This window comes from Mustela putorius, unplaced genomic scaffold (assembly GCF_011764305.1).
Source record: "Mustela putorius furo isolate JIRA1106 unplaced genomic scaffold, ASM1176430v1.1 tig00000854_pilon_pilon_pilon, whole genome shotgun sequence".
Lineage (NCBI taxonomy): Eukaryota > Metazoa > Chordata > Mammalia > Carnivora > Mustelidae > Mustela > Mustela putorius.
Genome location: NW_025421496.1, coordinates 5,109,131 through 5,136,084, shown reverse-complemented (window position 1 = coordinate 5,136,084; position 26,954 = coordinate 5,109,131). Strand labels below are relative to the sequence as shown.

Genomic DNA, 26,954 nt, shown 5'->3' with positions numbered 1-26,954 from the left:
TTATTATGTCGTCATACTGTCGGTGTCCATTGGCTACCCGAAAGTTCTATTTAGGGGTGAAAAAGACTCAAAAATGTAGATTACATTGAAATGTTCTGAGTATCAATAATTGTATACACAAACTATTACAAATCATACCTGGAGCTTCTTTCAAGGTTGGGTAGATTGTTACACACTTTTAGAAAAATGATCATCTCCGTATGTGAATAAGTGTATGACAAAGGAAAATGGGTTTTTCAGGGAATACGCACTTCCTTACTAATACTCCCTTAATAATAGTTCTGTTGACCAAATAGTCTGTGCTTCTTTGGGATGCTTACAGTTCTTTGGTAAAAATATGGTTATTGATGATGTTCATTTTTAAAATATCTATTTCTGCATCACTGCAATATTTCCTTCACTTCTGTGTTCCTTATATGCCTAACGTGGGCTCCAGACCAGTTGCCTATTACAGTCTCTGCCTTTTTTTTTAAATGTTGATAATTTATAAACATAAACATTTATAGTGAAGTTCCTCCTCTTGAAACTGAACTTGGTCTTTTTTCCTTTTTCCTGAAAGTTGATACCTCAATAATGACTAATGACTTTTTTCCTTAAAAAAAAAAAAATCATTAATTTTTGCCCTTGGTAGAATGAGGTTTCTTGGTCAGATGACTCCTCAGGGGTAATGTATACTTTTTCCAATAAAAGGGGTCAAGTAAAATTTTCTCATCTTCAGTCTTCCTCTGTGTGTAGTTGTTGGGTAGGACCAGAAACATGACCAGGAAGTCCTCCCTCACCTCTCTAAACTCTCTCTCTCGGGGGCCTACATAAATATGGATAACAAAGAGATTGGCTAAACTCTGATTTTTCTAGAAGACAGCATTCCAGCCCAGCATGGTCCTTGCAAACTAAAAACCTGTTGGTTAATACTTTGTAAATTGTTAAGCAAAGCACCAAGACTGTGCCTCTCAACCTCAGCAAACTTCCAATGGCTCGTTTCCTCGGTAAGTGATGGGCACAATTTGAAGGAAGGGGTAGGAGAGAATGTTTTTACTTGCATAATTAATTAATATTTGGCAGAGATAATTACTTTGTCTCTGATACGGAGAGTTCATCCTTTGCATGACTTAAGAAAATACTTTGTTATTACTATTCTCTGTTCTGGTTTATTAGATAGCCTTCCTGCTACTGGATTGATTAAAAGCCCATCATTTTCTTAACATGCTTTGTCAGCTGAAGGTAAGTTAAAAATAACAATTCAGGGACGCCTGGGCGGCTCAGTGGGTTACGCTGCTGCCTTCGGCTCAGGGCATGATCTCAGAGTCCTGGGATCGAGTCCCACATCGGGCTCTCTGCTCAGCAGGGAGCCTGCTTCATCCTCTCTCTCTCTCTGCCTGCCTCTCTGCCTACTTGTGATCTCTGTCAAATAAATAAATAAAATCTTAAAAAAAAAAAACAATTCAGTGCTAGCAAGAACTTAAAAAACGAAATCCTACATTAATTCCCTTGAATACTGGTGGTCTTGAGCGTGTAGCGTAAGTTCAGTAATGATCAGAAGCAGTTCCTAATCTTCAGTGCGCCCTGTCTTTCCCCTCCTCCCTACGGCTCTCCTTTTTGTTTGTTCCTAGTTGCCCCTTAGAGCTGCTTCCCCATCTCTGTACTCTCTTGGGCAAAGGTATCTTGGCTCTTCTTTTCCTAGACCCTCACTGTTCCAGCTAATTTTTTAGCATTTTGTCAGGTTCCACAAAAACTGTTGCTTTGCATTCATTTCTTGAGGGAAGGTTGGCTTTTGCAGTTTAGTGTTGCTGCGGTAGAACCGCGAGCTGGAGGAATAATTCCTGTTTTCCCAGCAGTGATGCTCTTCTGCTCTTTACCTGCTTCACGGTTGCAAGTGTCCAGCAGGATGAGAACCGGTCTGTGCTCTCACTGGCTAACGAAAAGGCTCAGTGCGGTTACAGGAGCGCTGACACATTGTTCCGTAACAGGCGTAGCTGTTGGAGTGTGTTTCCCAGACTGATTGGAGATCAGACCCATCACACCTTAAATCCCTAAGTGACTGTGCTGTATATGTTTTTGTACGTGTGCTCAGACCTTCAAATAAAAAGCAAACACAAAGCCACACCGGGCCTCTAGCTTGGCGTATTCTACGCTTCCCAGGTGATTCTGTTTCTGCTTTACTGGGCCAGCTACTAGGGGAACCCCAACACAACATGATGATGAATGCAGAAGACCTCAAAAAGGAGAATGAAGGGAAGTAGACCACGCCCCCAAGCATGCCTCTTTGGCATAAGAATTGTTTTTAAGGAACAACAGACACAGCAAAAGCAGGGGTTACCTTTTGTAATGAAATTAGTAAGCAAATCTCCATTTGTAAGGGTGTCTCCCTCTCTGTATTAAAAGGAGGAGGACCCTCAATCACTAGAAATGCTTATGAGGAGGAGCCCAACTTACATCTGCATGTCGACCTTACCATACATTTCCTTGTAGCTCCCCATAATTGGCCTGTCCCACCCCCAACACCTTTCTCGTGTGGGGAGAAAAGAAGGGTGATAGCCTGGCCCATTTTAGAGGGTTACTCAGTTTTCCTGCGTTTCTCCCATGTTTACAGAAGGTGTACACATTATTAAACTGTTTTTCTCCTGTTAATCTATCTTTTATTACAGGGATGGGATCCCCACCCAACAATCTAGAAAACAAGAGGGGAAGTTATTCTTCCTCCCCTAGAGTTTGGTGACCCATCATGGACTTGCTGAAACAGCCTGCAGACAGGATCCTGGAAAACTGGCAGAAGCTGGCAAAGGGTAAGAGAAGCCTTACCAACATAGCTCCCCTAGCTGTCTCTCTGTGCCTAGTTGAGAGAGGAAGGGAAATTTTTACCTTCTTCATTCTTTACAAATTTCCATTACCAGGAGAAAATATTTGCATGAACAGTTCTTTGTGTGTAGAGACTCTGGTAAAGATTCTTCTTGTTGATCCCTTGTTTTCTGTTGGTCCCTTTCTTTCCAAAGACGGTCGTTGTTTTCTGTTGTCTCTTGTGTGTCATTTGTCGGAAAAAGGAGAACGATAGGCCAGACATTTTCCTTTCATTTTTGTGTCTTGAGAGCTTGGCTTTTTGACCAGTGAGAGTACTTCCTTGGTCTCCACTAGAGGGAAGATGCAAGTATGGGTTTAAACGTGACAGCCAGCCAGATAGGCTGGGGATCCAGGACATGAAGTGAGAAGCCACTGTGCCAGCTCTCAGGGGAGTTTATCTTAGGGGTTCCCAGTCCATAAGGGATGAGTCTTCTCAACCTTCATTGTCTCGGTGCCAGAAAAATCCCATTCTAGCAGCATGTGTCGAGGATCTAGAACTGGAGGTGTCTCACCTTCTCATGGGATACAAAAGACATCCTTTCACTATATCATTCTTATGGCCTGTGACAAGGGAAGGTCTTTGCTTTCTTACATTAACCCTAACAGTGAACTTCCCGGATTTGTAAGGACTGCATCTTTTCCAGCATAGGGTAGGATACCTCTTGTCTGCCCAAAGAGGGCACCTCTTGCATCCATGGTTAAGCCATAAAATAGGCTTATGAGTTTGAGTCCCTTTGGAGGTTAATACAAGATTCTACTCATCAATAGCCAGATGATGACTCATTTGAATTGGAAAGACTTAAATATTTGAAAAAAAAAATTTTAGATCTCAATCTAAATGGTTGCCTCACCGGTATCTAGAAAAGGATCAAACTGAAAAGAGGACATGGAGGAATATAGCATCAGCCTCAAGGACTCTCTTAACAAGAGGAAAGTGCAAAGCACTTTTTCTTCACTTTCAGAAGATTTCTATCAGCTTTAGAGAAGAGGTAGATCAGTGGCCGTTTACAACTCCACTCACAGAGTCCTCGACTGGCTGCTCAGGGGTCATCTTCTCACCCATGTTCATGCTGCAGTGATCGGACAACCCAGCCAGGCCTTTGGGGCAGACTCCCCTCACAGAGGAACTGGATGACCAGAATTTCTCCCAGGCCTTCCTGCAAATGCTCAGGAAATGGATTGGCTAAGGCTGATGTGCGGTGACTGATAAAAGCAACAGTAAGTCTTTTCACCCTAAAGTGAGTTGGTCCCAGGTTGGAGTCTACGCTCAGAAGAGGAGAGCATTCAGAGGTTCTTGTTGAATGTTTCATCTACTCTTCACACGGGTATACTGCGTTAAGCCCTGAAGTTCCTGGACATAGGACTCTTGATTTCCATCTTAGTTGAAATGGAAATCTTCCCCAGTAAGGATATAAAAAAGCAAATCAAAGATAATGTAGTTGGATGGGTGTGTCAGCCCCATAATGCATTCAGGCTCCTCTACTTCTTCGAGGAATTAGAAATACCATCTTTTGTCTTAAAAATCTTTACAAAACTAGAAATGCAGTTCTAGAAGCACTACAAAGTCCATCCATCGATACCAATCCCAGAGCCTCCCCTCTTCATCTCAAGATGCTTGCAGTTACTACATAAGATTGGAATATTGGAAATGGAATTGTCCTACACCTAAGAAAAGGAAAACTTTTAATAGTAATTACTTTAGACTTCTGGTAGTAGGCAAATATGCCCCAAGGGCCCTGGAGACAACTTGGATACTTTCCCTTTTCCTTTGATGTAGATTTTCTACCCCCCATCTTCACTAGGACCTGAGAGCTAGCTCTTCGAAATGAAAACTTTGGGGAGATGATTCTCATTAGAAGGAGAAAAGAAACTTTTTAGAAATTGGGCACATTTTTTTTTTTTTAAGTGGCTTCCATACAAATCTCAGTAAAAAAGCCTTTGCCTTCTGAGTTAGCCATAAGTAAACTTAACTCATTCCATCTTCCAGAAACACAATTTGGATCCAGCTGTTCTTTTTTCTTTTTTTTTTTTCCCCTTCTTTAAAATTTTATTTATTTATTTGACAGATCACAAGTAGGTAGAGAGGCGGGTGGAGGGGGGGCGGTTCCCGATGCAGGGCTTGATCCCAGGACCCTGGGACCATGACCTGAGCCAAAGGCAGAGGCTTAACCCACTGAGCCACCCAGGTGCCCCACCAGCTGTTCTTTTCTAAACTACTGACTTGTGTGTTATTTTACCAGATTCATAGTTAAAATGTTACAACGGCAGGTATAAGGTCACTGTTTGTATCTATGTTTATGTGTGTCTGTGTGTGTTGTAGATAGAATATTTTTGGGGGGGGGCGCCTGGGTGGCTCAGTGGGTTAAGCCTCTACCTTTGGCTCAGGTCATGATCCCAGGGTACTGGAATCAAGCCTCACGTCAGGCTCTCTGCTCAGCAGGGAGCCTGCTTCCTCCTCTTCTCTCCCTGCCTCTCTGCATACTTGTGATCTCTATCAAATTTAAAAGAAAAAAATTTTTTTTTTCTTTTTTAACCTCCAGATGGTATTGCCAAAATTAATTTGTAAACTAGCTCTACTCTTGGTTGGCTCAAATTCATGTGATCTGGGAAAATATTCAATAAGTAAAAGCCAGTGTAATTTGGTTAATTGAAATAGGTATGTCTTCAGGATTGTCAGTTTTGTATGTAATGCAGACATACAACTTTTATTCTACCTGGTTTATTAGTCAAATGAGTTCCTTTTACCTGTTATAAAACTTGTCAGCAAGAAAACTAAAAGAATGATGGCCTTAATGTCTTTAGCAATCATCTCAGTATGATTATGAACAAGTGAATTAAGTAGATTTAAGTGGGATTAAAGTTTATAAATGAAATTTTCAACAGTGATATTTTATGACATAGAAGATATGCTTTCAGATCTTTAAAATAGCTTTAAAATAGCTTCCAAAATCTTTTTGGTAATTGTAACCTATAAAATTTTCCCAAGTTAAATGATGGAAATTCATTGGAATATCTAAACTTCCAAATATGATAAAATACTGGAACATTACTGAATGCAGGTTTTTTATATTTTTGGCTTAATACAGAAAAACTAAATATATTTGGGTGTATTAGTAAACATCTTGTACCACACTGAAAAATTATACTATGAAGCAGCATATGCTTCAAAAATTACGGAATGTATTCATAAATTTGCCAAACTACAGTTCATAACTGCTTCTTAGTTCTAGAAATTAAGGTTTCAGAGGGTTGGGAATACTTGTTAACATATGTAATTAAAACCTCTCTGTATGCAAGGGAAGTAAGATGTGGTTTGGGTTCAGAAAATGTATGAGATACAAAGATGCATTCTTGTTACAGGAAAGAGTAGTATCCTGGAGTAGACCGAGTTGTTTCAGAAAAGGAAAGAGGAGAATAAGGGAAATGAATTGGGTATAGAAAGTTGGGAAGAGAAAACTGTGTATGATTAAGCTAGCTAAAATGGTATGAATTCATACATGTGTAAACATAAACTTTAGCATCAATAGTATACTCGAATAAAACTAAAACTTGGTTTTCTTCCATCTCCTGAAGGTGTAACTGAACCAACTTGAGTTTGTTCCTTGGCCAGTCAAGATAAACAGTACACCCAGTTGGGTTGTTGGACAAAGTAAAATGTGCAGCAAAAAAGGAGTTCACAGGGCATAACCTCCAAAGCTATGACTCCCTGAGTAAGTGTGCAGGGGTTCCTTTCCTTTAGGGTTAGGGTGAATATTTTAAAAAGGGGCTCTCTTGGGGCACCTGGGTGGCTCCGTCGGTCAAGTGTCTGACTCTTGATTTTAGCTCCGGTCGTGATCTCAGGGCTGTGAGATCGAGCCCTGTGTCAGGCTCTACTCTGGACATGCTGCCTGCTTAAGACTCTCTCTCTCCCTCTCCTCATTCCCCAGCTCATGGGCACATGCTCACTTGCTCTCTTTCTCAAATAAATCTAAAAAAAGAAAAAAATTCATATCCTCTAAAAAGGATGGATCTCTTGTCCTCAGATGTGGAGGCAGGCATGAGATCCCGCAAGCACTTTAAGGAAAGATGTCTACACTACATTGTATGTTATGTAAATAAGGTTGTGCTCCTCGTTAGGTGGAGATTTTAGTATTACAATGAGGTATAGGTAGTTGTCCATCACTCAAGAGGACACTCTGTGGTCCAAGGGCCCAGGTGTGAGCCAGGGGTTAAGCTCAAGCTGGTTTGGGTGGTGTGGGCCTGCTGGAGGTCTTATCAGGACCTTCCCTGTGCTATTGGCCTCTGCCTGAGTCAATAAACTGGAAAGAAGAGCTTAAGGAGAAATGTAGAACAAAGGTCGCTGAGTACAAGCAAGGGGCTGTAATGGTGAGGGCTTGGGTTCCAGCTGGTAACAAAAAGACAATGTTCTTTCTGACTTTGGTCCGCTCCTGAGAAAAAAACTGTGACAGGTTTTTCTCCACCTTTCAAGCTGACTGGACAGCAAAAGATTTTGTGTTTTACTGAAGTAATTTCCTGTGTTTCATGTTATCTTTATCATCAATTTTTTGATTACTTAAGAAAACCCAGGCTTCTCAAGAGTAAGAGCCCAGTTTTGCTCACAACTATGTAAGCTTCTGTATTTGCCTTTGAAATCTTTTGTCACTTTGGTTAAAATAGGTAATCAAGTATTGCTTCTAAATTCTGGTCAAGTATTCAAAACTATTGAGCTTTTTGAAGAGCTGAAACTCAAATTCTAAATGAAATCATTTAAAAAAGATTTTATGTACTTATTTGAGAGAGGTAGCATGAGAGGGGGGAGGATCAGAGGGAGAACCAGACGCCCTGCTCTAGGGAGCCTGGTGTGGACTCCTCCCGGGCTCCAGGATCACGACCCAAGCCAAAGGCAGTTGCTTAACCAACTGAGCCACAGGCACCCTAAATGAAGTCTTTTTGACCTTGAAATAACTAGGGATGTTCCAGAGGGCCCCTAGAACATCTCAAGATTTGTTTCTCTCCTTGTTAAAAGAGCTATTAAACTAAAAAAAAAAAAAAAAAGCTATTAAACTAATTAGACTTCTATTAAATTACATGGGAAGCACTCCCAAGTAAGAGATACTAACCTTTGCTTCGGTCGTATTTGTATGGCTACAGGTCATTAACATAAATGTTCCAGAAATTGTAATTCCTAGAAATCTGTTAGGTCGTCACCACTTGTAATTCTACTTATTATCAGTTGCACAATAGTGAACTTTCACTAGATCTTTAGCCACGGCCATTTTTAAAGTGTTGCTATTTATAGGAGTGATGGTCTGCTTTTCCAAGACGGCTTCATAACCAAGGAGATTCATGGAAAAAACTCTGACAAATACAGGTGTCTGATAACTTTCAAATCATCCATTGAACTTCTAAAACTCTATGGAAAAAGTGGAATTACAAAATTGCTAATACGAGACCAAGATAAGCAAGGATAACATGCGATTGAATGAACCAATGAAGAAGATTTTAATTTTTATGACTTTGAAATACTAGTTATTTCCAGACTTAAGGGAAAGCTTTTTATTTTTTCTTAAGCTACCTTTGACTTAGAGCAATTTGGTAAAGTATGTATTAATGAACAAAAAAAACCAATTATTTTTTTCTCCCTACCTGGTCCCTCTAGAATTTGGAAACTCATAGGGACCCTTCTGATTTCCATGGCAATATGGTCACTTGTCAAGTTCAATAAGCATCTGTTATTTTAAGAGGACGCAGTTAGAAACACTGGTTATACTACCAAGACTTTGAGTGGACTGTCATATCTGAGAATGTCCATAGAATCAGACGTGACTGTGCAGTTTTAAGAAGGTTAGTTTGACTTTATGGAGTTGGTATGACCCCTTTATAGGGTTTGAGGCAGCCTTACCCAATAAGAAAGGTTACTTTCTGGCAGGTGCAGGAACCATAGAATATTTGGGGGAATCTTAAGAGAGGAACTAACCTAAATCTATAGGTATTATAGGCAACATGAGGGTAAGTTCCAATCTGAGATTCCTTATGATAAGTTCCAGTAAGTTCCAAAATTTCAAAGAGCATATACGGTCAACCACTACTTGTTATGTAAATAATCAGGCCAAGTGTAATTTTGTTATTATCTTTGGCAGAAGTGGGGATGCTTACAGAGAAAGATGATGCTTCAGTGGAAACTCTACTACACCCCTGTGAGTATCAGATTCTAGTTGTGTTGTCTGACGTTTCATTATTTACCTGTAAATGGAATTCTTCTAGTTTCCTTGCATAATCTTGCTAGAGACCTCCTCAAAGTAACATTCCCAATTTTACTCTCTTTTGACTTGGAGTCACTGAAAACAAACTGCATGAAATTCCTGGAAATTTGATTTGATTATGTCGTGCTATAATGTTATCACTTATAATTCTAGTTACCTTAAAATGTAGGCCACAGAAGTAACCAGATGTCCTTGTCAGCTGCATTATCGTGAACTCTCATCAGATCTTTAATATTGGCCATTTTGTAAGTCTTTTGTCAATTACAGAAGTTATTTCAGAACGTTTTGCAAAAGCGTGGAGCCAAGCCCTGCAAACTGAATGTGAATGACTTGCTGTAAACGCCACAGAAATGCCCCAGTAGCTCATGTTTACAGTCTTCGTGCCTGTTACCTTGTGGGCCAAAGTTGACCTCAACACCTGACGACAGAGACATTCACGCTGCAGAAGATCCTTTGACCCCAAGTAGAAATCTTCTGACTGGCTGCCCTCAGGGGAGAGATTCAGTGCATGATTTGCTCCAACCATTACCCTTTTCCCCCCCCCCCCCCCCCCCCCCCCCCCCCCCCCCCCCCCCCCCCCCCCCCCCCCCCGTCAATAGAAATGCTGATTAAATCCCTGCTTGCACTGTAGAGGCCTAGCTGGGCTTCCACCTGCCCCTCCAGCTCCCCAAATGAACCAGCCTGACCTGTTCCCAAGACCGAGACTGGTTCCACGAAACTACGGAACAGTCTGTCAATCCACTCAGCTTCTGGACTGTGAAGGTAATTTGAAGTTTCAAAGGCAGACCCAAAGGGGAGCATATCGTGGCACCCCAAAATATGCCTCTTTGGCATAAGGATGATTTTGATCTAAATATTTTTAAGAAACAGGAGATCCAGCAAAAGCTCTGAAAATGTGGCAAGAGCTACCCTTTTATGAGGGAAATTGATATGGATAAGGGAGCTCCCCATTTGTAAGGGTCTCTCCTGCTCTGAACCAGAGAGAGAAGGAGCTCTCTACATCCTAACACCCTTACTCTTGTTTACTGGGCTAACCGCTCATAGGTGACTCCTCCTCCCCCAACATATTTAGCTGGAAAAGGTACTCAAGGGGAGAACCTAGCCTATTTGGGACTTAATCAGTTCTTCTGGCTATCTCTCCTGTACACAGAGGCATAGTATTAAACTAATAGTATTAAACTAATGTGGTCCCCCTCTCCCCGCCTCATTAATCTGTTTTGTGTGGGGATCTCAGCCAGGAACCTAGAAGGTAAAAGGAAATTTATTTTTCCTCCCCTACAGGGACAAAGTTTGATTTAAAAAAATGCTGTGACTTTCATAGTTTATATCAACCATGAACTCAAAGAAACACAACATAACCCATAACATAATGGCAGAATGGTATATTCTTAGCCTCCACAGAAAGGCACAGAATCCATGGTTCCAACACCAAATCTGTGGTGGCCCTCAGAACTTTGGCAGGGGTGACATTACATTTGTTACACAATTTAGGCTTTTAGCCATTTTATAAGTTTACAAGACCACCAGAGACACTATATGTATATACACACACATACATATATAATCAGTCATATACACATGCGCACAAACACACACATTTTTCACCAATACAACATCTGTGCTGTCTAGAGGCCATTTATGTCAGCTTCGACTGCATGGTGATCAAATTATGGCAAAACTAAGATACACTGACATAGTCATTAATTTGGCTTAAGAAATAACACACAAAAATGTTAAAAAATCTTTGATGGCATGTTAAATGCATACTTCAGCATGAAGAGAGAAAACCACTCAATTTAAAATCTCTAAATTACAAGATTTAATAAAAAGCTTCAAACCCATTAACTTTTAAACAACAACAAAAAAATGCCACCCATCTTAATCCTAGAGGTCTCAAGGCATGATCTATAAATTAACAGACCCTTCTGTTATAGGTTGTGTTAAGGACTATTATTAAACATCCTTTAACTTAAAGCAACAACATGTTAAATCACAGTGGCTTTTAAAATTTCTATAAAATACCAAATTCAAAACTTACACAAAATCTCATAGCCAAGTCAAGAAAAGAAATATAAAAACAAAGGCTTTGAAAAAGTTGGCTGAACTCCAGCATCTCAGACAGTCCATCACCCGTCCCTGGGGCCTGGTGCCGCTGGCTGGGTGGGTGACGTCACAAGCAGTGGCAGACAAAAGGGAGGAGCTCGCAGATCCTGTCCTGTGGGATGGATGAGGTGTGGCCGGCAGCTTTTAAACCAAGTTGAACTCCCTCAGGTTGAGTTGGAGAATTGTGTCCTTCACAGCCGCGAACACAAAGCGGATATTCTCCGTGTCTGTAGCACATGTGAAGTGAGAATAGATGACTTTCTCTTTGTCAGGATTCTGATCTTGGTAGAGCTTCAGGATAAAGTCTCTGGCAGCTTTGACATCCTGCTTCGGTCCTAGTCAAGAGTGCGGGGACAGGAATGAAGAAAGCTCCTAGTGGGCTAAAGTGCCCACTGCTATCTAAAAAGTGTAATTTAAAGCAATTTGTTGAAAAACAGTGACCCTACATTCTGGTTTGGGCCACTCAGGCAGACAGAAGTGGACTAGGGGCAGGGGAAGGAAGAGCACAGGACTGGGACTGGACGCCCAGGTCTGATGTTAAGCGTGAGGGCTCTCCCCACTAGCTGACGCAGGTGAGGAAGGCCAGGGCAGCGCCCGGGAGGCGCCCTCAAGTGCAGATGAGGTTGAGGGGAGCGTGAGCAGGACTTCCCCAAAGAGGATGTGCCTGAGCTGGGTCTTGGAGGACAAGGTGGAGTTCCCAGGGGTTGGCATGTGTGGAGGGGTGGAGGCAACAACAGAACCGTGCACCTGGAGCTTCCATGGAAAAGTCTGTGAGGGGCAGATCGGGGAGGCCCCCGGGCTCTGTCAGTAATGCTGGTCGGATGCCAGGGAGGACAGCAAGAGGGACACTTACTTACCTGTGTATTCTGGAAAGTAGCTAATTAGATGAGAGTACATGATTTTCTCCTCCAAAAGATCCTTCTTATTTAAGAACAAAATCACAGATGAGTTCAGAAACCAGGGATAGGTAATAATGGTTTTAAATAAGGCTTTGCTCTCCTCCATGCGGTTCTAAGTGAGAAACAAGGGACTTGGGGTTAAGAAAGAAAAACAGTACTTTGGAAGCACCAAGCCAGATTGCTGGTACCACCCATGTGTCCCCTCGCCCAGCTGCCACACCACTCTCCGTGCTGAAGCTGGTAAGCACAGGGCACCCCCGACCCCCAGGACACCAGGCCTTGAGCTTCTCTTTCCCCCACTTCCGCTCTGACTCTCAAACACCCCCTCCTGAGTCTGTTCTCCTGAAGCACCCCCAATAAACACACAAAATATAAGGCTTTTGTGAAACTTGGAAAAAGGTTTATGCCCATATTTGGCAAAAATTTTCTGTTAAATTATTGGGATTACCAAGTGGTGAAAATGCATAACGTAGACCTGTAACTGGGGGTGGGCTTCCAGACCCCAGGAGGGAGGGTCCTCTGGGACTGACGCTACTGCGCCCCTTCCCTGGGCCGCACCTCACAGGTGGGTAATACAGGTGAGGTGTGCTCGGGGAGCCGGGTCCCCATTTTATGGATGAACATTCTAGTGCTCATAAATTTAAATTAGGTCCCAAGTCCGTGTAATAGTAGGATCCGGTCCAAATTATGTAGAAAAAGAGTAAAAAATTAACAATAGACATTGGCAGGAATATATCAAATGTTCCTAATTTAGGGAGGGTACCCAGGGCACACAGAAATCTTAGCTGGTGACAACAGTTGTTCTAGATTGTACTCTGAAGTATTTTTTTTTTATTTTTTCAGTCAGCTCTGCAGAGCCCACTGTGGAGCTTGAAGTCATCCCCTGACATCAAAGCCACATGCCCCACCGACTAAGCCAGGCACGCCTGCTCTCAAGGATTTCTAAGAGTAAAGAAATAAGAACTTCCCTTTATAGAGGGCAGCGGTCAAAGCCGTGAAAGCCTTGCACGCCCACTCCAGAGGGCTAAGTCTGTCTCCCTGCAACTCCTGCATACCTCGGCCCGTTCTTCTATGCAGCCCGTTCTTGGCAGTTAAGATCTGGAAATCATTACCCGACAGGTAACCCCTCAGTTGTTTTTAAAGCTTTAAAAAAACTTATTATGGTCTTACCAATAATGGTGTACAAGGAAGTTGACCCTTGAACATTGCAGGAGTTAGGGAGGCTGATCGCCTGGCACAGTTGAAAATGTACATATAACTTTTGACTCCCCCAAAACTTGACTAATACCTTACTGTTGACCAGAGTCTCACCAAGAACAATTAACACATTTTATGTGTAATGGATGTTATATTCCATATTCTTTCACTAAAACTAGAGAAAAAAAATGTCATGAAGAAAATCCCAAGGTAAATACACTTACTGTATCATATTTATCGGGAAAAAAAGCTCATGTGTAAATGGACCCGGGCAGTTCAAACCTGTGTTGTTCAAGGATCAGCTATACATGAAGAAACAATTCCTGTAAGCCCAGTGTACACATCACATATCTACCCGCAGGAGGGCGAGTCTGGAGGGGAATTCCTCTCCCAAATACCTTGTGGCTTTTAGGAGAGGAGAAAATGTCTAATTTGTAAGCGTACTGGGTTGAGGCATTGGTCCCTTGTGCCCCTGAATAATCTTTTGAGTTTCCAGAGAAACATCATTAAGTAATCCTGAGACAAATTTGGAGCTCAATTTTCGTATTGATAACTTGAAGCCTTTTCCTTTTTTAAAAAAAAAAAAATGTCCCTCCTGGAAAAGCTGGGTGGCAGCCAAGATTCTTCTTTGTACAATGAGACCAGTAAATGGGCTAATCCTCTCCTAATTAGCTAATGTAACTCTGCTCCTCAGAGAAAAGCCTGCTCTCGAGAAATACAAAATATAATTTGTTCATAGTTACTGCCTAATCCTGGGCAGAATGCTTTACTGGTTTACTACCATGACCTAGAAGGAAGAGACATTTTTCTAGAAGGTCAGGATGTCTCATGCAAGGCTGGGGAAAAGACAGGGGGAGGACAGTGGTATCGCACAGCCCCACCTCCCAGAGAGGGGACAGCGACGGTTGTCCTCGCGCTCTGGGCAGATGTGGTTGCTGCAGTCCCCCACAGCTGGCACTATGGCAGCTCTGCAGAGGACTCAATGTCTGGCCAGGGAGCGTCGGAACAGCTCTAAGCAATTCACACCACCGCTTAGCTCAGTTAGGACCTCATTTGGAAGCCCTGTGGAGAAAGACTGGGAAGCCTGTTCCCACATGCTTATGAGAAAGAGCACTGCTCAACTTTGGCTGTGCATGAGCACCTCTGAGGGGCTTGGCAAAGATAACCCGACTTAAACCCAAGAAATACAAATCTCTACTGTGACTTCCAAAAGATGGTCTTTTCTGGAAACCTCCCGGGGGATTCCAAAAATGCATGCAGCCAGGACTGAGAACCAGTGCTTTCGGGAGGCTCTTCTACCCTTGGCAGCACCTGAGATCCCAAGCCAGGCTCAGCCCACCCCCACCCCAACTGCATCAGAGTCTGGAGCTGGACCCCTGTGCCAGGTTCCTCTTAAAGATCCCCAGGGAATTCCAGGGCAGTGATTCTCAAACTTTCATGTGTATTTGAATTAGCTGGAATCTGGTTAAAATACAAGTTGTGATTAGCCCAGCATGGGTCGATTGGGCATTCATTTCTAACAAGCACGAAGGTGATGCTGGTCCTCTTAATTCCAGAGGCTACACTTGGAACAGCAAGACAGTGTAACCTCCAGAACAGAACCTAAGGCCAGAGCAGGCCGGCTTCTTGCAAACACTCAGCTGCCCCTCCCCACCCAGCATACCTCGTTGTCACACTCAGCCAGGACCTGGTCATATTCACTCAGCGCAACCAAAAAAATAATGGAGGTGACACTCTCAAAGCAGTGAATCCATTTCCGTCTCTCAGATCGCTGGCCACCAACATCTACCATCCTGTTCGGCACAAACACAGGGCATCCAAAGGTTGAAACACATGGCTCTTTGGAGATGGACAGGAATCGTCATATCGTGTAAGTCGGCACTCCTTAGGTTCTTCGATAATGTTTTAGAGTGGAAAGGGGGCCTAAGACGCCAGTGTTGAAGCACCGCTGCTTTCTGCGGAGAGGGACCCTAGGGGCTTCCTAGCGAAGGAGGCACCGAAGGTAAGGGAGGTTACTGGAGACAGTGCCGCGGTCACTCGGGGAGCCTGCTCGGGGACACCGGTCTGGAAGCAGCTGCGTTCGTCCGGGCAGAAAGCACAAGCATCACATAAGTGTCCCTCTAAGCCCAGGGACCAGACGCGGGAGGGGCAGAAAGGCAGGTCCTCTTCCCGGCCCCCCAACTCCGCCAGCTGCCTCCCCGCTGCCTGTTTCCCACCGCTCCTCAGACTCACCCACCAGTCCACAGGACGTGGAAGCCACCCCTTCTGGGCTGTAAGACCTGGAGGTCTCCGCCATCCCCTGTGGCAACCCGAAGGCTCTACCCGGAGCTTTGGGAAAAGACTCAAGGGAGTCAGAGCCCAAAGATGGCTCGTAAGCACGACGCTGCAGGAGGCAGGCAGTTTACAGAAATGAGTCAAGTGGGTCTCTCCAGAGTAGAACCGCAGGCAGCCTCGAGAATGCTCAGGGCCCCGGCTAGAGGCTTGACCGCTAGGCAGCTGCAGGCAAGCACCGCCAGGCAGAAGTGCAGGCCCCCACCAGCGCCTCAACCTTTCAGGAGCAACCAGGGATCAAATGTTAGCGAAATGGGCCAGTGCTTAAATACTGGCTCAAAAGTGCCTTAGAAAACACCAAGTGGGCCACAGAGAATACAGCTGGGGACCAGATTCAGGGTTCAAAAGTAGCTGGCAGCACCGATTCTAAAAAGCTCACAGTCATAAATCCGTGGGGACCCAGATGCAGATTTTCAAGGGGCTGGGCCAGGGGGCTCCCCAGTGCCACAATGCTCCAGCGGCCCGGAGGTGAGATGGGGTTCACAGACAGGACCTGGGCATGGCAGGACTGGACTGGTGTCATCTCCACTAGAAAAGCATCATGTAAAAACACTGATGGGGGGAACAAGGGAATGAATGGGTATAAAAGTGCTCTGAAATATTCTGAGAACAGGAAGGCGAGTTCCTCTCTGATCCAGGACTGAGACCTCTCGTCGTGTTACACACTGAGATGGGGAGGGTCAGATGCCTCTAGGAGACCGATCCCTTGGAGGAATAACACACTTAAGAATCCCTCCAGGGACTTCCAAGGCCACACAGATTGGGAGGAGCATGTCAGGGCGACCGTCTTACCGAAAGATGATGTTTTCCAAGTCAAACGGATACTCAATGATGCCGGTTGTGGGCACGCGGACGCGAAGCACGTCTTGCTGCGTCGGCACGAACGAGGGCATGGCGATGCGGTCAATGTCCGTCAGGTAGCTGCGGTACCAGACGCCGAGGCGCCACGACTCATTTCAGACCAGAGAGAAACGTCCACCCTGCGACTCCCAGCACCCCCACGAGGTTCATGGGTTCCATCCGTGCCCACCTGGAGAGCTGGTGCTGCACGGTCTCCCCACCCCCCAGCTATGTTTGGGAGAGAATATGGATCAGAAGCTTCCATGAGTCCTCTGGGAAGTCTGGGAATAATGCCTTCCCTTCCTCCAGGCTCTAAGCGTTCCCTCTCTCTGGCCAGTGAGGGAGCCAGCGGGTCAGAAGCAAGGGATGTTGGGGTCTGGTCTCTGCCCTCTCGGCTGCCTTCCTCCTTCAAAGCCCTCCCCCCCACATGCACCCCCACCCACGAACATCATAGGACGGAGATGCTGTTCTTAAAGTCTCTGCTCAATGACTTTGAGTTTCTATGAAAATACAAAGGTATAATACAGGTCAACTCAAAGTTCTTTCAAAATTACAAGATCAAGTTTACTGTTTATTGGGACATTAAACATCTAAAATCAGCCAACACTTGTCTCAGATTGTTTTTGGCTGCAGAGTAAAATTCCTAAGCTGAAAACAAATTACTTTTTCTGTTTTCTTGCTTTTTAACTTCAAGACCATTATACAAGGCATTTTTGAGTCAAAGAACTGTAACCCAGGCCCTGGCCAGCGATGGAGGGGGTGCTTCGGGGCGTCCTGCCCAGCACGGCTTCGCCGCTCCTCCCCCTGCACAGCAGAGGCTGCTGAGTGAGGACCTCAGAGTGCGGTGCTGAGCAAGGGGCATGAACGGGAACCGAGGGTGAGCTCAGGGTGGCAGGCGGGCCATATCCATTGCGCAGCCTTCCATACAGGAAGCGAACCCCCCTCCATCGGGCCATCTGTCACCAGAGGACAGAGAACACAGGTTGGCCCCCAGCAGCAAACACTGAATTGTTCTGAACTGAATGCCAGTCCCAGTAAGTAGACAGCTCTGGCACAGCTGCGACCCCCGTGGACCTGGACTGAGTCAGCGCGGCAGTTCCCCAGCTGGGGCAGCTGCTGGCATATGGCGTATGAGCGCAACTCTCTGGGGCAGCACGGTCCCCTTAGCCGTTTCCTACATTCCTCCGAGCAGCTCCAGAGCCTCCAGGGGGCTCTTCGCCGTGGCTCTACGTCCAGAGCCCCGGCCACTCCCCAGAACATTCACAGAGGTAAAGGACACTGGGTGGCCTCAGGGAAGGGCCAGAGACGCCCTCACAGATGAGCAGTTGGTGCCCCTCGGCAGCTGTCCACAGCTGTCCACCCTCCTCCCTGGGACACTGCCTACCTGCCTTCTGGCTCTTTCCTGAGCCAACCCCAGACCTCTTCGGGGCTTCTTTTATTTCCTTTTCCTCCTTGGCTGCTCTACCCCATCTAAATGTCCCTGTAATCAGATTGGTTGTGCCAGCCTGGGGTAGTAGCCTGAAGCACTCAGCCTGGCACTAGAACCAAAGGGAGACCATGGACACCGGAGGTGAGACTACAGGTTTCCTCTCCTGCTGGCTGCCTTGTCCAGACGATCGGGGTGAACTGCCCCCCCACACACCAACTTGGAGGGCAACAACCACCCCCAAAGGGAAGGGGAAGGGATCCTGAGGCCTTCAGAGGCTGGGAGAGGACGCGGGGCAAAAGGGAAAGAGCTGAGCTCCAGAAGCAAGAAGAACCGCCTCTTCAAGCAGGACCGTGACCAATCTATTTGTCCAGGGACCTAGCGGACAGAGGCACTGCCTCCGGAAATTCGGAAACGAAATTCTGTGATCACCTTGCGATAATTTGCATGCAGGACCATCTATTTTCTCTTACTTTAGGGTTTAATGATTTAAAACCAGAGCTTTATGAATCAAAACTAGAGTGCGGAGGTCATCCCAGGGAGTCATTAAGCAAAAGGCTTGTGGACTGAATGTCCTCAGTGCTGGGCCTGCAAAATCTGTCTTAGCCACCAGAGGGCAGCACCAGATCAGGTCTGGAGCAGGCCTATTGATTTTAGATTTGAGGGCAACGGTTCCTGCTGTCTCTACTGATCAGGAAACCAGAAGGCGGAGGGATCTGGTGAGGAGGCAAGGAGAAGCCAGAGGCAGTGGTAGTCTTTACTCAAGTCACAAGATTTCAGCAGCCCAGATGAGATGAGCTCCCTCCAAAGAACCTCACATTTGATTGAGCTTCTCGTTGAATGAGAGAGGCTTCGAACACAGCGAAGAAAGGTGGGTATGGACAAGGACAGAGATCTGGGGGGCCCACGGTTTTTAGGAAGTGGCAAGACACACACCAAAGTCAGAGGGGGATAGTGACAAGCAGGAAGGGGGTAGTGTTGCCGCGCGCCCGCATTTTACAGGCCGCTCCTTTCTCCCCAGTGAGAGGCTTCTTTGAAACAGGGACAACGTGTGGCTGGGCTCTGCACTCACTATTTGGCCGAGTCTGACAGCTGGTACTCCCTTCTCCTGTCGTAACACTCCTGGATTCCTGGGTCCTCCCAGAGCTGCTTGATGGCCTCCACCTGGTCCCTGGACAGGGCGCAGACCTTGTCCACTTCCACTTCTTTGATCAGCTGGGCATTTTCCTGCATGAAGGAAAGAGAACCTGTCACTGGGTGAAGGAAGGGAAGCCACCCCATTGGTGACATAGGGACAAGACTTCCCCAAGGGAAATGGATTAGGGCTATGGATTAGGGACAATCTCCACTCACACACAAGCCCTGCAGTGGCAGCTCCCACCCGTGTAGACGATGTGGCTGCTTCACTCAGGGAGAGCCACACAGAGACGCGGACCTATGGCTTTTGGTCCTATCAGCCTCCAGGGGCCAATGCCACGGGCATTCGGCACCCACTGGTGAACAGAGAAACCCAAGAGCCATGGATCATCACTGCCATTTGAACATCTGCCTGGCAGGCAGAGCAGTCTGAACTGTTCTCATTGTCCGGGCATCTCAGGGGTGGGGTGGCAGGTGAGGCAGCAGTAAGAGAGGGCCTGGGCTGCAGAGAATAGACAAACACTAATCTTACCAGCTAGCTGGGTTGGTCGGCTCACTTTTTCACTTTTTTTTTTTTTTAATATAACTTAGTAGACTTTATTTCTTAGATCAGTTTTAGGTTCACAGCCAAACTAAGAAAATTCAGAGTTCCCATACAGTCTGCTTATTTGTCATCAGACATCGCTGATAAAACTCCCTCCCATTTGGAGAGCCCACTGCAACCCCTGCCCAAGTCAATTACTGCTTTCCTATTATATTTATCATTACTGTCTTTCAATAATTATTGCTGTAGTACTCTTGCTCCATTATTACAGTACTTAAGATTACTGCGGTCATTATTACTATTCTGTCAGTTACCATTTAGTGCCCACTTCCTGTGTGCCAAAAGGTGCACACACATTATCTCATTTAATCAATGTAAGGCTAGCACAGGGCCAGAAATCTTGCCAGACCTTAGCAAATGAAAATGGTATGGTTGGCGTACATCCTCAGCGTGTCCATGTCTTGTCCACAGAGATCCAACACCCCATCCCTTGGCGGCAAGTTGCACAGACAAGGGAATCCGGCCTCTCCTCTGCTCCCCCATTCTGGCGGCATCTCTGGGCAATGACCTCATGCATTGACCTCAGGGCGGCTGTGCCCTGCTTGCTGGAAAGGTGCCTGTATCTTGTGTTATTCATCTTCATTAGCAATCCAACAGGAAGCTGGAGAAAGGGGAGATCTTAGAGATTTACCTGACTTGGGGCAAAACCTAGGGCTCTGATGAAACCAGCATGACTTTGTGTCCCTCTCCATCGAGAGTGGCTATTAACTCTTCCCCCTGGACTGTGAGATCCTCCGCAGGGAGAGGGTCCCAGTCGCAGAACCTCAGACAGGTCTTGGCAGCCTGGGTTAGTGGGAAGCGCCCTGGACCGGGAATAAGGAGCCCGAGTTCTAGTGCATTTGGGGCTTGTAAGGACCTCAGCGGTTCCCTATCTCCACATCCTCATTTGTAAAAGGAGCCAAAGACTTTCAAGGCATCTATCTGGTTTATCAGTTATAAAGTATTACCCAAATGTAAGCAAAACCAGCCCTATTACTGTGACAGATGCCTAACACTGTTGGCAGAAAGAGGACACACTGATGGCCTTCCAGCCACGACTTCGAATCCTGCCCATGAGCACATCTGACATCCCCTGCCCAATCCAAGCCAGAGAGAGAGAGAGAGAGCGCCCAGCCCAGAGAAGCTGGACAATGTGTGCCTGGAGCCTCGGCGCTGGCTTCCTCCCGCTTCCCTGCCTGCCTCCACTACCCTCTTCCTCCCGAATAGAATCAGATGGTCTCTCCCCACCCTGGGCTTGGCTCTTCCCTCAGCATTGAAAGGATCTGTTTTCTTCCCCGTCTTTGTAATGAGCCAGTGTCTTAACGCTCCGATACCCCAGAACCTAGCGCAGTGCCCGGTGGTACAGCAGCCCGCAGACATGCTGCCCGTACACCGGTCCATCACCGGAACACAGAACATCCCGAGAAAGTAACAGCCGAAGAACGTGAGGGCAGGTGACGGCAGCCTGTGCCCATCCCAGCAAGAGCACTGCTCGAGGGCAGGAAGGGCTCTGTGGGAGGAAAAGCCCTGGTGATTGCTGGCCAGCCCGTCTTCCTCACTCTGCCCCTGGCAGGCAGAATCCTTGCTTCTGGGGTGCCTGCCTCTCGTGCTGCTCTCCTAACTACGACTTTTTTAAAACTTATTTTTAAAGTAATCTCTACACCCAGAGTGGGGCTCGAACGCATCACCCCAAGACCAAGAGCCAGCAGCGCCCCCTGCAACGATTACATTCAGCTCACCGGAGAGTCCCACCTTCCTGAGCGGGTACAATGCGCAGAGACGCCCCGCCACACCACCCTGCGTACCGAGCTCGAGCCAGAAACCCTCTTTGCTTGTGAGTTTCTGCAGCGTAACTGACGCTGTCCTGACCGCTGCACGTCGCAGCGGGTAAGCCCAGTATTTGCCTCTTCCAGGAGAGAGCAAAGTGGAGCCAGGGAGGTATCCCTGAGGAAAGCGGGCTCAGCCACGGGGATGCGGGGATGGATGCTGGGGAAAGACAGCCCTGGGCCTCCAGGTAAGCAGCGGGGCTCAGCCAGGAGAGCAGGACCCAGTGACGGTCCAGCCACGTGAGGGACAAAGGAAGGACTCTGGCTTGAAGAAGAGGGGACCACGGTCTCCTCAGAGACTCAGGTTTCTAAGGAGACTGACGGCCCCCTAGAAACCCAACAACTGGGAACTGGGTTTGGAACCGACTGAGTTCAGAGCCCTCCACCCAGCTAGGTCTCCCGCCTGCCGAGGTGGTTCTTTTTCAGCTTATTTTGAAATAATTTAAGACTCGCAAAAATGTGGGGGAAATGGCACAGGAGTTCCTCGCTGCCTTTCAAGAACGCCCCCGTGTTGAGAATTTATGACCACGCGTATCATCCAGCCCCTCTCCCTCCCAGTGTGTGCGAGACACACCCCACTTCTGCCTGAAATATCTGCGGGGACGTCGCAGACACCATGCCTCTTCGTCACTAAAGACTTCAGTGTGATTTCCCATTTTTAAATAAATTTTATCGGTGTGTGACTTCTGTACACAGTGAACAACATCTGTGTGTTCTAGAAAGTGGGGCTCGGGGCCTCTCTTCCTGTGACTTGGCTACATACCTCCCCGCACAGCAGGAGCCGGGAGAGTGTGACGAGTGTGTTCACACACCCGGAGAGTTCACGCCATCTGAGAGCTGGGGGGTGGGGGGGGACACGTGTGTGGAGCAGCTCTGTGTGCAATGTGGGAGCAGCTTTGTGTTAAAAGGGGCTCCTCGCACTGAGGGTCTAATGGCCATGGCAGGAAGACCCTGAATTCCCCTCCTGCACCAACTACAGAGCAAGTACTCCGGATGAGAACGTGAGGGCTGGAGCGCCGGGTGGGGCGGGGGTGTCCTCTGTCGGTTAAGCCTCCAACTACTGATCTCAGCTTGGGTATTGATCTCGGGGTCATGAGTTCAAGGCCCACGTTGGGCTCCATGGTGAGCCCCATGCTGGGTGTGGAGCCAGCTTAGAACAAAACAAAACAAAGAAACAGAAAACTGAGGGCTGGCTGAACGGTTCTGCACAACAAAACTAGGGAGACCACGCAGAGAACAGCGAGAGAGCCAGAGCCACGGTCATGAGGGAACCCCACTGCCGACGCTGCCCACAGCAGCGGGGACAGACAGTACTGAGGGATCAGGAGCAGATTTATCTGCCCTGGGGCACAGAAAAAAGCTGCAGCTTAAAAGAGCAACTAGTTCTAGAAATCCAGCCTCCATAGAGGGGCAGGAGAGCTGCTGGAACACTCTCCGGGGGGAGGGGCCGGTGACCACAGTTGATATTCACCTTCCACTTTGATACCGAGACAGGAACAAGCCCCGGGCCCCTAGCCCGTACCAGCCCGAGCTGTCCCATGAAGGCAGCGCGCGCACCGTGCACCCCGGAGCACCCTGGGGTTGGCATGCAGGATGGCTGCAGCCGCCACGTCCAGGGGACACAGGCACAAAGCCCACTGGAACACTCCAGACCTGTCCCACTTTGGCCCCAGGTGGCTTCCTAGAGCAGCCCCAGCCCACAGCCCTCTGGGAGCTCCTGGCTCATGACCACTTTGTCTCCAGCTGCCCTGCCCCCCGCCTGATACAGTCCCTGTGCTAAGTACCCGGGGAAGCTCTGGCCCATGCCTGCCTCCGTTCCAGCTGTGCCCCCCACCCCCGGGCACCCTGTGAGTAGAGCAGCCTAAGACTCCTGGCCAGTACCCTGCCTTTGTTCCAGCCACCCTTCAGGGTGCTGCCTACACATACAGCCCCAGGACATCCCAGCAAGGGCCATCCTCAGCTTCAGTCATCCCACCAGGGTGCCCACCTCTCTGGGCACCCCACGATAACCTTGCTTCCACCCACTTCAGCTTCAGCTGTCCTACCAGGACACCCCTGCATGAAGCACCCAGGGACCCCCAACATATACCCTATCTCCAGCTGCCCACCAGGGCACCATCTGCACAGAGAGCCTAGGGACAGCTTGTACCCACTTCAGCTATAGCTGTCCTGCCAGTGTGCCCTCTGTGTGGAGAGCCGGGATTGCTCTGGGTTCTGCTCACTTCAGTTCTGGCCATCCCACCAGGGCAACCCCAGCACGGAGTACCCCAGACCCCCAGCCTACACAGACACAGCTCCAGCCAGCCAGCCCAAGTTGCAAAACACACACAGTCTACAAAATTTATGATCATACACAAGACCATTCCTTCAAGTTAAGAAGTAGCTCTTTGCCTAATTCATAGAAACACAGAAAATCAATCAAAATGGGATAGCAGAGGAGTATGCTCCAAATGAAAGAACAAGACAAACACACAGAAAAAGAAGTAAAACAGAGATAAGTAATATGCCTGATGAAGAACTGAAACTAATTGTACAGGTGTTCGCTGGACCAGAGAAAAGAGAGCAAGATATCAGTAAGAACTTAACATAAAAAAGAACAAATTGAAGAACATAACTGAAAAACAAAATAAAACAAAAAACCAACACTGGAGGGAATCAACAACAGATTAACAGATGCAAAACAGATCAGCAATCAGGAAAGCAGGGTCATGGAAAGCACCTAAGGTGAAGAGCACAAAGAAAAAAGAATTTTAAAAATGAAGGTAGGTTAAGGGATTGCTCAGAAAACACTGAGTGAGAAAAAGATTTGTATTATATGGGTCTGAGGAGGAGAAAAGAGAGAGAGAGGGGCAGAAAACATATTTGAAGAAATAACAGAGAACTTCCTTAACTGGGGGAAGGAAACAGACATCAGTTTCAGGAAGCACAGAGTGTCCCCAACCAGATGCACCCAAGGAAATCCACAACACATAATTTAAATATCAAAGGTTAAAGATAAGGGAAGAATTTTAAAGGCATCAAAAGAGAAGCAAAAAGTTTTGTACAGGGGAAACCCCATAAAACTATTAGCAGATTTTTTTTTTAAGATTTTATTTATTTATTTGACAGAGATCAGAAGTAGGTAGAGAGGCAGGCAGGGAGAGAGAAGGGGAAGCAGGCTCCCTGTGAGCAGAGAGCCCGATGCGGGGCTGGATCCCAGGACCCTGAGATCATGACCTGAGCCGAAGGCAGAGGCTTTAACCCACTGAGCCACCCAGGCGCCCCTATTAGCAGATATTTTCAGCAGAAACTTTACATGCCAGAGAAAGTGGCATAATATATTCAAAGAGCTGAATGGGAAAAACCTACAATCAAGAATACTCTATCTGCAAAATGATAATCTTGCAGATAGAGTATTCTTGATTGTAGGTTTAAGCAGGCCCCCCACAGAGCAGGGAGCCCAATGTGGGGCTCAATCCCAGGACCCTGGGATCACAACCTGAGCTGAAGGCAGATGCTTAACAACTGAGCCACCCAGGTGTCCCCGGACAAAACAGATTTTAAAACAAACACTGTAACAAGATACAAGGGCATTACATAATGATAAGTGGGTCAATCCAACAAGAGGAAAAAACAATTATAAATATATATGCACCCAACATTAGAGTGCCTAAATACATAAAGCATATACTCACAGACATAAAGGAACAGTATGACAGTAATACAATAGTAGGGGACTTTAATGCCTCACTTACATCAAAGGATAGATTATCCAGGCAAGAAATCAATAAGGAAACAGCTTCTTTCAATGATACATTAGACCAGATGGACTTAACAGATATACACAAAATATTCCATCCAAAAACCACAAAATACACATTTTTTTCAAGTGAACACGAAACATTCTCTAGGAGAGATCACATGGTAGAGCACAGAACAAGTCTTATTAAATTTATGAGTAAACTCCTGTCACGCATATTTTCCAACCACAACAGTATGAAATTAGAAATCAATCACAAGAAAAAAACTGGAAAAAAAACCCCCACAAAACATGTGGAAGCTAAACAACATGCTACTCAATAGCTAGTGGGTCAATGAAGAAATCAAAGAGGAAGTAAAAAAAAAATACATGGAGACATTGGAAAATGAAAACACAACAGTCCAAAGTCTCTGGGACACAGCAAAACAGGTTCAGAGGGAGTAATATTTTTTAAGGTAGGTCTGTAGTGCTGTATAAGAAAAACTCAAACTAAACTTACACCTAAAGGAACTAGGAAAAGAATAAATAAAACCCAAGTTTAGTAGAAGGAAGAAAATAGCAAAGATCAAAGCAGAAATAAATGACAGACTAAAAAAATAACAATAGAAAAGATTGATGAAACCAAGAATTTGGTCCTTTGAAAAGATAAAGAAAATTGATAAATGTTTAGCCAGCTGCAAGAGGACAAAAATAAAATAAAAAATAAAGGAGAAATAACAACCAACACCATAAAATTAAGAAGGATTAGAAGAGAATACTATGCAAAATTACATGCCAACAAATTGGATAGGAGAAATGGATAAAATCCTCAAAACACAATCTTCCAAAACTGAATCAGGAAAAATTAAAAATCTGAACAGATCAATTATGAGCAATGGAATTGAATCAGTAATCAAAAAACTCCCCAACGACCCAAGTTCAGCACCAGTGAGATTCACAGGTCAACTCTACCTAACTTTTAAAGAAAAGTTAGTATCTCTTCTCCTCTAACTATCCAAAAAATAGAAGAGGAAGGAAAGTTTCCATATTCATCCTACAAAACCAGAGGAAGATACTACATAGAAAGGAAACCTGCAGGTCAATATCCCTGCTGAATGCAGTTTCAAAGATTCCCAGCGAAAGAGGAAATCACGCTCAATGATACATTAAAAGGGTCATTTGCCAAAATCAAGTTTTGGGGATTCGTGGGGATGCGAGGATGGCTGCATATTCAAAAATCAATCAACTGATCTACCCCATTAACAAAATGAAGGATAAAGGTCACAAGATCACCTCATTAGAGGCAGAAAAGGCATCTGACAAAAGTCAACATTTGTTTATCATAAAAATTCTCAACAAAGTATTTTTAGAGGGAACATACCTCAATATGATAAAGGCCACATATGAAAAACCCACAGCTAATACCATACTCAATGGTGAAAAACTGAGAGCAGTTTCTCTTAGAAACAAGACATGGATGTCCACTTTTGCCACTTTGATGGAACATACTACTGGAAGTCTTAACCATAGCAATCAGACAGGAAAAAGAAAAGGCATCCAAATTGGTAAGGAAGAAGTAAAACTGTCACTATTTGGCAGAGAACGTGACTCTGTATATAGAAAGCCCTAAAGACTCCCACCAAAGACTATTAGAATAAAGAAATTCAGTAAAGTAGCAAGATGCAAACTTAATACACAGAAATCGGTTGTGTTTCTATATGCTAATAACAAAGTAGAAAGAGCCATTGAGAAAACAATTCCATTCACAATTATGCCAAAAAGAATAAAATACCTAGAAATAAACTTAACCAAGGTGG

General features: G+C 45.9%; 1 protein-coding gene and 1 long non-coding RNA gene across 4 annotated transcripts in view; one reads left to right on the top strand and one right to left on the bottom strand.

Moving 5' to 3' along the window:
- Positions 1-1,378: 1,378 nt before the first annotated feature.
- LOC106003730 lies at positions 1,379-22,110 on the top strand. 3 transcript variants are annotated; one of them, XR_006608219.1, is made up of 6 exons: positions 1,379-2,783; positions 3,912-4,053; positions 6,409-6,545; positions 8,955-9,011; positions 12,923-13,198; positions 14,833-22,110. It is a non-coding gene; the product is annotated as an uncharacterized LOC106003730 (long non-coding RNA). The 3 variants fall into 3 exon arrangements; XR_006608220.1 differs by lacking the exon at positions 3,912-4,053; XR_001176386.2 differs by having other exon boundaries at positions 1,379-4,053.
- The window catches only part of GNA14 (G protein subunit alpha 14), a 194,064-nt gene continuing 177,554 nt past the window's right edge, over positions 10,445-26,954 (bottom strand). The window contains exons 3-7 of the mRNA XM_004772134.3: positions 18,946-19,100; positions 16,400-16,528; positions 14,940-15,069; positions 12,038-12,191; positions 10,445-11,515 (exon numbers count right to left, since the gene is read on the bottom strand). Of these exons, the coding sequence (XP_004772191.1) occupies positions 11,325-11,515; positions 12,038-12,191; positions 14,940-15,069; positions 16,400-16,528; positions 18,946-19,100 (759 nt within the window). The 3' untranslated portion in view covers positions 10,445-11,324. The remainder of the gene's footprint in view (positions 11,516-12,037; positions 12,192-14,939; positions 15,070-16,399; positions 16,529-18,945; positions 19,101-26,954) is intronic.